The sequence below is a fragment of the Nanorana parkeri genome, unplaced genomic scaffold (assembly GCF_000935625.1).
Source record: "Nanorana parkeri isolate BGI_ZX_2015 unplaced genomic scaffold, ASM93562v1 scaffold1167, whole genome shotgun sequence".
Lineage (NCBI taxonomy): Eukaryota > Metazoa > Chordata > Amphibia > Anura > Dicroglossidae > Nanorana > Nanorana parkeri.
The window spans coordinates 58735-69722 of NW_017307435.1; the positions used below are offsets into that span (position 1 = coordinate 58735).

At 41.0% G+C, this 10988-nt stretch overlaps 1 protein-coding gene across 1 annotated transcript in view; it reads right to left on the minus strand.

Annotated features, from left to right (window-relative positions):
• Window positions 1–10988, minus strand: part of LOC108796764 (multiple epidermal growth factor-like domains protein 10) — a 64905-nt gene that overhangs the window by 31897 nt on the left and 22020 nt on the right. The window contains exons 5-8 of the mRNA XM_018568282.1: window positions 10512–10604; window positions 5056–5302; window positions 4532–4655; window positions 2531–2667 (exon numbers count right to left, since the gene is read on the minus strand). Coding sequence (XP_018423784.1) covers window positions 2531–2667; window positions 4532–4655; window positions 5056–5302; window positions 10512–10604 — 601 coding nt within the window. The remainder of the gene's footprint in view (window positions 1–2530; window positions 2668–4531; window positions 4656–5055; window positions 5303–10511; window positions 10605–10988) is intronic.

Sequence of the window (10988 nt, forward strand, 5' to 3'; positions counted from 1 at the left end):
TAAGCAACCCTTGACACCAATAATCTTTTTAGCTATCTGTAAGCAGGGGGTACTTCCCACTGACTACAAATGTAAGCAGCATTCTTACCGCTGACCTTCACACTACAGTGAGCTGTAGGATATGGAATTATTAGCAGAGGAACAATATTTCAAGGGTTCATCCAGGTGTTGATGGGGGTTCCTTGAACAAAGAGAATGGTCTACCTCTTGGATAAGCAACCACTGACACCATTCATCTTTATGATCATCTGTAAGGAGGGGATACTTCCCACTGACCACAAATGTAAGCAGCATTCTTCCCACCTACCACCACACTAGTGTACATTGAGCTGTACATATGGTAATTATTAGCAGGGGAACGTTACTTTAAGGGTTCCTCCATGGTAAGAAAGGTTCCCCTTTGCTCCTACCCTGGCAATGTAGGAAAGTGGGGCAGAGGAGCTGGGCCATTACAGATAGTAATTATACACTCAAAGACTAGGAGAGGGCTGTGCTAGCTGATTGACTGGAATTGTCCATTTTCTAGCAAGTTCAACATGCAAGGGAATAAAAATAATTTATAACAAGGGAAAAATACCACATGTATACTTGATTTTAACGTGTTTTTATCTGCAATGTTTTTTGTTGGTGACAGTCATTTTCATATATACTAGGGATGCACCGAAATTTCGGCCACTGAAACATATCGGCAGAAAATTGCACTTTTGGCAAAATGCCAAAAGTGCCATACTTTAGCCGAAATAGCCGTGCATCCCTGGTTTCTCTCTTCCCTGCTGCGCACTGTTCTGTGTGCCCTCTGACACAGCCTAGCGTCCAGCCGGGAGGAGAGAAACTGTCAGAGGAGGTTGAGCGGTGCAGGAGAGGAGAACGATGTGAGCAGTCGGCGTCTCTTCTCATGCATCGCTCAGCCTCCTGTCGCTGTCACAGGAGGCTGGGCCGGTGGTGTGGGGGAGGAGTCAGCTATCAGAGGAGACAAAGCTCTCCTCCCTGCACCGCTCACTCAGCCTCCTGTGACAGCCGACCCAGGATAGAGAGCGGGTACAAGCACTCAGCGAACAGTGATCGCTGAGTGCTTGTAAATAATTGAGTACATAGTATGTATACTGTGTCCCCAATTATGAATGAATGGGAAGTGATCTACATCACTTACTGTTCGTTCATGATTGTGGACATGGTAAACATACTATCTCCACAAGTTATGAATGAACAGGAACACTCAGTATAGAGGCTTCCTGTTTATTTATAACAGGGGGTGCAGAAAAAGAGATTGAGGACTCTGTGTTCTCAATCTCTTTTTCTATTTTACAAGGGAAATATCAGGGGTCTGTTTATGACTTCTGATATTTCACCAAAGCCCCTAAAAGTAAAGTAAAAAAATTAAAATATCTAATAAAAATAAAATATTTGTAAAAATTTGAAAAGGTTAGAAAAAAAAATATTTCGGTTTTCGGCCTGACATTTTTTTTATTTTCGGTTTTGTTACGATTTTGAACATTTTAGTTTGGTGCACCTCTAATATATTCTGAAACATATTTTGCAGTATGATGCAGTGTAAGTGCCTACATTTGCTTCTTGCTATCCCTGATTTGATAGGTAGAGATAGCAGAGTGAGAGTAGGATTAGCTCATCAATCATCTGCTTTTCCTTTCACTGTCTAGTCACAGGCTGGGGGAGGGGCAAGTCCTATAAGAGTTACTTAACTGCAGCAGAGAAAAATCAGGTCTCCTGTCCCGCCAGACAGGGCTATGCAAGACCTAGATGGACAGAAATACAAATCCTCTGGCAAGTAAAACAGCTCCAATATGTGTATTTCATCCATCTATGTAATTAGTTATTTGCCTTCTTCCTGGCTTTATTTAGATAGGCCCATCTAACAACTCAGCTAGTCAATTTTATCGTGTTTCATTGGTAACAGACCCATTGGTGATATCCTGTATTAGAATATGCCAAAAACTAGAATACTACTCTATGGAAACACATATATTGGAATAGATTGGGCAGACTAATGAACACAAGGCAAACGGGTACTGCTATTGCTTACAGAGGTCTGTGAAAACCCTACAAGTCCAAGCAGCTGGTGGATTTTCTGAGCTGGAAATAAGCATCAAATCTGAACATATACTGTACTTGTTAATTCTTTTGTCTGCCAAAACCCGTCCAGCTCTGTTCAACTAGTCTTATGAACCAAACATTCCTGCCAGATGGTTTAGCAGGGCTCGTGACCTTGATTTTCTCCACTGCAGCAGTAATACAGTTTGGTCACTGACCTGCCTCCAAGTATCCTGATTAGAAATTAAGGGAGCATCACCATATTGATGAGATCAACACTCCTTTTTCATGCTGTCTTCCCATGTTAGCTTCCAACATTATATTGGCGGTATTGTGAAATACTATAAATCTTTAGATATAGAATGACTGTAAAAAATTATAGTACTTACAGAAGGTGTATTTACGAATACAAATAATCATTTTAAATGAATCCCTTAGCATTCATATATGCATTCCTCTTACCTATAAGGGGTTAGCTTACCAATCTCCTGTGTAGCCCAGAGCGCACTGGCATTGCCCACTTTCTGGATCACATTGGCCATGATTGTGACAGTTGCATTCATGCTCGCAGCCAGAACCATAGTACCCAGGTGGGCACGGGATGGAGCACACTGGACCCTATAGAGATGGGAGAACATTAGAAAAAGCATAAGTTCCTAAAGCTTTTAAATATCCAGTGTCTATTGTAGTATGGATTAAATTATTATGGAGGAATTTTAGATGTTTTAAAGGACCCAGTGACAGCTGAAATATCATACTGTGAGGTCATGTCTTGTGGCCAAGATGTGAATAGGGTGTGCAGCTCTCCCAATACTGCCGCATCCTTTCACCGATCCTGCCACACTCAAAGTTCATATTGTGCCCTAAACATCCCTACAGTGTTGTGGGCACTCTCTGCACAGCTAGCAATTGTAAAGATCGGGAAGGCTGGGAGCAAGTCAACTAGGTTCAACAGGAAGCTTCTCTAAGATGATGTCGATGCTAAATGTTGAGCTCCTGCTCCTTCCTCCACTCCTGTAGCAGTCTCAGTCTGGGTGATTCTCCTGATCTGCACTGGGCATATACCCAGGATCCTCTCTTTTCACTTGTCACTGGAGACTTAACCCCTAGTTTTGCTAGCCTGTCTCTTAAATTGGTTCCTCAACCCACACTTGCACTAATAATGGATGCAATTCATCACTGTCAGGCTTCTCTTACTTCTCATGATGAAACTGTAAAAGTGGATTTGTCGATTCTTTAAAAAAATGCCCTGACTATTAGGCACAGGATTTCTAACGCTGAACAACATATCAACCTTAGAAGATTCTGTACAGCCCATGGAATCAGAAATTAGATCCCTTAAGAGGATTCAACCCACTCACTCTGATAAATGTGGGGAAATGGAGGATTGCCTTTGCTCTAACAATTTGAGGATCCTCGGATTTCCTGAGGGGGTTGAGGGCCATGAGGAATTTATGGAACAATAGCTTAAGGCATCCTTTGGTGACAAAGTGTTTTATCATCTTTTTGCTATTGAGTGTACTCACCATGTTCTGCTTTGCTCTTTGCCACCTAGAGCACCCCCTCTTGATCAGACTTCTACAAGACAGGAAATCTATCCCTAGAGCTTCACGGAATAAACAGGCTCTTACTTACAATGGCAATCACTATTTTTCTGGATTTTTCAGCTGCAACTCTGAAAGAACGCTCACTGTGAAGCAGTGACTGCGAGATTAAAATGTTCCATATACAGTAGTATGATATAACTGGCCAGGTTGAGAGTGGTACAACATGGACACACTCACTTTTTCCTGGATCCTAAGGGTGAGTATCACTGGTTGGACACACAAGGCTCTTTTCTTGGCCGCCAATTGCCTGGATCTCTGCGCACTTGAATCTGTGTCCTCTGTGATGTGCTGATTTTGTATGCAGTGAATATACATTGAGTGGCCAGATTATTATGACCACCTGACGTTTGTAGGCAAATTAGCTATAATTAGCTATAATTTCGCGCTGAAGTTGCTAGAGGGCCAGACCATTATAAATAGGGAAGCAGGTTGTTTACAGCTTAGGATGGGCTAAGTGTTCGATTCGAACATGAGTTTGAATCGAACATCGGCAGTTCGAGTGCTCGCCGAGCGCCGAACTTTATGGAATGTTCACGGTCTGTTCGACCGCGTACATTCCATAATACAAAATGCCCACTAAAGCTCTGATTTGTTAAAGTCTTGCACCTGACCATAGGTCAGGTGCAAGACTTTGCCCAATCAGGGCTCAGTGGAGGAGGGGCCTGAAGGAGAAAGTTCTCTATCAGGTCCCCCCATGTGGGCGGGTGCAATAGCCAGCTTGCTATTGGCTATTGCATTTTACAATATCCAATAGCAGGCTAGCTGAGTGACTATATTGCCAAAAGACACCCTAGCATTGCCACGCACTGCCACACTATGTAATCTAGATGTACATAAATAGTAATAATAAAGGGACAATCATCCAAAATTCTTACCTTCCATCCTGGTGGACACGTACACTCATCAGGGGTCTGGTCACAGATACCTCCACTCTGGCAGGGGCAGTGCTCGGGGCACTGAAACTTGGATGGTTGAACCTCTGAACATCTGATCTCACAACTGAGGAAGGAAAAACACTTGTTTAATGTATCTGGCCATCTTTGCTCAAGTTATTTTATTTACAAGAAGTTAAAAAAATTGTAATAGGACATTTAAGGTACAGTGTAACGGTAAGGTGTGATAGGCTACAATATCAATACAAATTAGTAAACTAGATGTGAGATTGTAGTCCATCACAGGCGTGAGCTTGGAGTGGTGGCTACTTTACAACCCGCACCGGGACCATAGAGAACAAAAGTAGCCACCCTCCAGAAGGAAGGACAGTGAGTGATACACAACTAAGCTACGTTTATGTTAATAGTTAAGGTACTTGAATGCATTTTTAAGATTTAACTCCTGAGTTTAATACAATAATAATGTTGTCTTATTCCAATACAAATTAAGACATTTGTTTACTCACTAAGGCCCAGTGTACCCTTCTGGACAAAGACAGGTTCCATTATGAGGGTCACAGCTGGCTCCATTCTTACACTGGCACTCCAATAAACAGCTCACTCCATAGGTGCCTGGGTCACATGGCTTCTCACAGAGGGGATCCTTATACCCTGGGGGGCAGATGCACGACCCCGAAATGGCATCACAAATCCCATTGTTTAGGCATGGACAGGAATAGTTACATCTGGGTCCCCATAGATGGGGGTCACAAGCTGGAGATATAAAAGGTTATAGTAAAATGCTGAAGTAGCTAAAAAGTTTAAAATGGTCCATTTTAAAGATTTAAAGATTTTACAAAAAATATGCTTTGAGTAAAAACAGAGATGTAGAAGTTTTGGGTGGACTAATGTGTACTGGAACCCAAGAACAAAAATGTACTATATTGCAGCTTACTAGTCCTTAGTTGTGATGGCTGTATTGCTTTTCTTTTTTTCCAGGCTTTTCTTTTAACCTGGTGATTGTACCAGTAATACATTTCCTGTCCTGTCTTTTTTTCTAGGACAGATCAGGCTTTAATTTGGTAGCAGATTTAGATACATATATTATTTTCCTAGGTTTTAATTAATATAAAATAGGTAAAATGAAACATTTTTTCACTTAGTTTCAACTTTTAACTGAAACAGGGCCAGACTTTTTTTGCCTCTAGGCCAGCTACCTTTAGTCACCCCTTTTCCCACTCCCCAACAATAGGTTTGTTGGCCGTCCCCCAACACAGCTAGAAATGTGTCCACAGAGACACCATCAGTACTGTTGTGACATAACCAGAGACGTGTTTGTAGAAACACAATATTGTTGCCCATACAGGGTTCTGACTCCCTACTGAGCAGGCAGGGGATTGTGGGAGCAGGCATCAGTAAAAATGTGGTTAGGCTGGCGGTGGGTGGGGGTGCTGGATATTAAAAAGCAAGTATGCAGGAGGAAAGGGAGGGTACAGGTTTGCTCCACAAGCTCTGTGAATCTATAAGTAGAAGTATCCAGTTTAAATTGAATGCAGCCTGGATTACTATGTGCTGTCTCTGGTGGCCATGGGACCCTAAGACATGCTGCCCAGTGAGAAATCTGGCCATGATTCTAAAGTATGAACCACAAAGGCTTCTTATTAAAAGATTGTCACATAAATGTGACTTTTATAGAACATAGAGAAATGGTAAAATGCAAAGTGAAAGTTTGCATTTTTACTACGGAGAGCTGTTTTCCCTTTTTCCTTTACATCACAAAGCACACAGGAGAAAGGAGAAAGTCATTTGTTTGGGTAACAACACTTTAAAGAAGTTTGCAATCACCAAAATTTAGTTTGATATGTGCATGCATGAATGTTTGATGTTTATGAAATTGATACAAATGTTCTGCAGAGCATCCAATATATTTGGGACCTGCAAATTAATAGGAAACATAATTTTTTCATTTGTTTTCTTTTCTTTTTTTTTAGTTGTTTTTCATTCCCCAATACTTCTTTTTTTCTTTATGTGAGGTCTGGACCTGGTCTCTTGGAAGACAAGAAAATGTAATTCCAGTGTAGTTTTAAAACAACATGTAGTTAGATAGGGGAATTCCTACACGGACGTGCGGTCAGGGGAGGCAAGTGAGGCAGAGCCTCACCTAGTATTATGGAGGAAAAAGCTGTCAGCTTCAAGTCTGAAGCTATCAGCTTTTTCTCCATTCAGAGCAGCTTCTAACAGGTTACACAGCAGGGAAAGCCTCCCCACTGTGTAACCTGTCATGGACGGAGTGCTGCCTGTTAATTACAGGCGCCGCTGCATCCGGCTTTTGACAGTTAAGTTAGGTTACACAACAGCGGGCTTCCCCACTGCTTGTGTAACCTAACATAGTGAGGTAAGAGCTGCAACAATCTCTATTTGGTGTTAGAGGCTTGAGCTCTGTGGATGGTTTGGACCAATGGCAAAGCGCCATTGGTTCAAGCTGTCCAATCAAAAAACAAACAAACAAACACTGAGGACATTGCGCTCGATGCCTCACCAGTGACAATCAAGTGAGGGACAGGGAGGCTCCTCCCTGTCTTCTCCCTTCTCCCCACATAGCTTGTTGACCTGGTTGGGGGGCGGGGGAATGCCTCATCCAGCACAGAATGTACTGCACGTAACTGAATTCCTATAATTTGGCCAGATGCTAGCCTTCTTAAGAATTAAAATGATCATGATCAGATAAAATGGATATCATTCAGCATGATCAACACATTTAGGCCCCATTCACAATACATCCATTTTTCAACAGATGTCAAAGCAAAGACATCTGAAAATGAATGGGAGCAGTTCACACCAGTCCGTTACGTTGCCAGCAGGCTGTACTTTCTTCCAACGCAATGCTTAAAGAACACCACGCTAAATAAGGTATTGGCTCTGCTTTCCATTGACATGCGTTAGCAGTTCACACATGTCCATTGTGTTGCATTGTACCACCCACCGCTAATAAAAAAGTAGAGCAGGATCTACTTTCTTTCAACGCAACGCAGCGCAGCACAACACAACAAACTGGTGTGAACTGCTAACACATGTCAATGGAAGCCAGAACCAATACCTTGTATAGTTTATTGTAAAAACCAAAAAAGAACCCCAAAATTTAGTGCAACGTAACATAACGCAACTCAACGTAATGAAACTCAACGGATGTCAATGGACTATGCAAACTCAAGTCAACGTACCTTGATTGACTCGTATTTGTGGCTCTGCTTTCAGTGTGAATGCACCCTTTAAAGTGGACCTTTACCTCCTTTGGCTAAAAATCACATCAGTGTGCAGCTCTGCATGCTGCTATGAAGTCATCTTACATTCATTAGTCAATAAAACATAGAAGGGAATTTATCAAAACTGGAGCAGACAAAATCTGGAGCGGTTGTGCATGGCAACCAATCAGCTTCTCTTCTTCTTCTTTCATTTTCAAATCTTAACTGAACAAACTGAAGTGAGAAGCTGATTGGTTGCTATATACAGTTGCTCCAGATATTGTCTGCTCCAGTTTTGATAAATACCCCCACCCCCCCATAGTTTTATTTTACTTACAATTTCTTGTTTTCTGCTTCCTCAAGCTTTGGCAAAAGTGATGTAATGTGCCCAAGTGTTGCATCCTGGGAAGCTTACATCAACAGTGCATTGCTGGGAAAGCTCATCTGTAATCTCACAAGATCTGCCCTGAGATAATGTGCATGGTCACATGCCCTAGTTACATGTGCCAGATTTCCAGGTGGTAAAGCGAGATGGATTCATCTGCCCTTAATAAAAATGGCCACTGTGAGAAGAATGGGGAGTTAAAAAAACAAGGTACGCAAAAAATAAGTAGTCATCAATTATCTATAAGTATGTGTTTGTAGATTGTCATTACTAAACTTTTCTAAAGCTGTATTTATTATTTTGAAGATATGGGTAAAGTTCCTCTTTAAATGCAACAATGCAACATACAGTGTTTTGGGGTTATGCCTCTCTCCACTCTTGTGTTAGGGCCCACAGACTTGTGATATCCACCAATGTGCATAAATAAAGGTCTATTTATCAATGTTTTCACCCAATATTCACACATATTTCACCCAAGATTCATACATTTTACAACTGAATTCAAAGCAATTTGATTAGTTTGAAAACATTTTTTGTAAATTTTAGGTGCAATTTATGGAATCTTTGGTAAAAACACTGATTAATAGACCCCATTGTGCTTAGAGTGGACCTTTACCCATCTCTTAAAAATAACAACAGGCACACCTTTAGAAATGTTTAGTAATGACAATCTACAAACAGATACTTCTAGATAATGGCCGGCTTTGTATTCTTTGCATACCTTATTTCTCTTATTTCTCTTTTCTTCCCCAGTTTTCTGACAGTGGCCATGTTTACTAAGGGCAGGTAACTATAGCTCCTATACTTCCTGAAATTTGGCACATGTGACTAGGACATGTGACTTGAACATCATCTTAGGGAAGGAAAATGCCTTTCACAGAGATCAGATTTCCCCACAATGCTTTGCTAATGTAACCTTCCCAGGATGCAATGCTTTGGCAAACTGAAGTCATTTTTCCCTTTCAAAGTAGGAAGTGAATGCTCTGCAAGTGTAAGTATTTCATAATCACACCATTTTACACTTAACATGTCTATTTTATTATTAATCATACATCGAGGGGTGCATTGGTAGAATTTGATTTTTGAGTGTAAAGGCCCGCTTTAGGATGAACTAGACTAATTTTATCTCTATAAGTAACTGACAGTCATGTTATTGATTATTTAGTCTTTTTCTGGTTTAAACTAAAATGTTATCCCTCTATGGAAAGTATCAAATCTTACCAACCAATGTAAATGCTTTGCCTTTACCTCTGACTGTTGCTGATTACAGCAGTTAACCACCAAATTATAACCTCAGTTGCATTTGTGTGTAATAATATTCATGTCATGTTTGTTGATATAAGACTCATGCCGTTACTGATTATATTTACCATATACTGGGATACCAGATGATATGGCTATTGCTCTAGACTTAAGTGTTATTATGAGAACATATTTATTTACTGTTCTAAAATGATTCTGATGTGAAGAGCGGTTCCCGGGGGAGTTCTGTGCCTGGGAATATTCAGAGAGATGCCTGTCCCCGTCACAGGTTCAAACCCTCCCTTTCTCATCTCAGCGCCATTTAAGCAATAGCAATGCATAAAGCTTCTAACACCAAAGTGTGATTAGTAAAATTGTAGTAAGATTTCAATTGTAATTTTTCCATCAGCAATAACTCTTGAAAGGTGTCTCACTTTGTGAGGCAAATTTAGTAAGGCCCTCGTACAACTCTTCTCTCTGCGGAGACTATGAACAGCACAGCGATGATGTCACTGCTACATTTATATGGTAATCTAGGTTTGCAAAGGCATTTGGAACTCACAAAGTGGATTTATATTTTGTGTGGCTATTAATGAATATATTTAAATGAACATTTTTTTTTTGCCTGGGATCAATATGTCTGCAAAGGTTCTCATTCATTCTGGCCATGGTATATCTGTAAAATAAATTAAGGCAAGTGGACTTACTGTATTTTTCCTTGAAGACCTTTCGCTGGGCATACAACTAGCTTTCTCAATTGAGAAAGCTAGTTGGGTGACCAGAGAAATGTCTGTGAAATGTCCAACTGGCTTTCTCAATTGAGAAAGCTAGTTGGGTGACCGGCAAAATGTCTTCGAGGAGAAAATACAACATGTCCAGGTGCTTTGATTTATTTTTTACAGAAATACCTGGAGTTCCGCTTTCAATTTTTTAACCTTGTAGAACAAATACGAGTTATAATTTGCAGAAGTTGCATCTACAGTAGCTGTAACTTACTCAACTTTTTTGCATCAGAGCTATTCATGAATATTAGTTGCCATATAGCCAAGAATGGAAATTCCTATAGTGATAATTATACATTAAGTATATATGTGGTAAAGGCACAATTACTCACCACTAGAGCAGTCTTTTCCTCGCCAGCCCGGCTCACATTGGCATTGGTTTGGTGCCACACAGCGACCATGCACGCACTCTCCACTGCAGTGTGCTGCAACACAGAGAACCATGTCAATGCACAAATGGAAATGATACCTCATCCAACCGATATGGACAATGTGGGCATGTTACATGAGATCTTATTATGTCAGTAATGTTTAAAGCATACGAATACTGCTAAAATAACTCATAGAATTTAGTGAATAAATGCCACAGTGTATCTCCAGGAGGAGGTGATAGTTCCAGGAAAGAGAACAATTCTACAGCATCATGCACAGTGACTCCACGGTAGTTTTCTCAGAGATACTGCCGGTGCCAAGAGCCACTCCGGACAGACAGCGCGAGTTGAGGGAGCTTAACAAGTGGCTCCGGAGCTGGTGTCAGAAGGAAGGTTTTGGTTTCCTGGAGAACTGGGCTGACTTCGCAGTCGGCTATC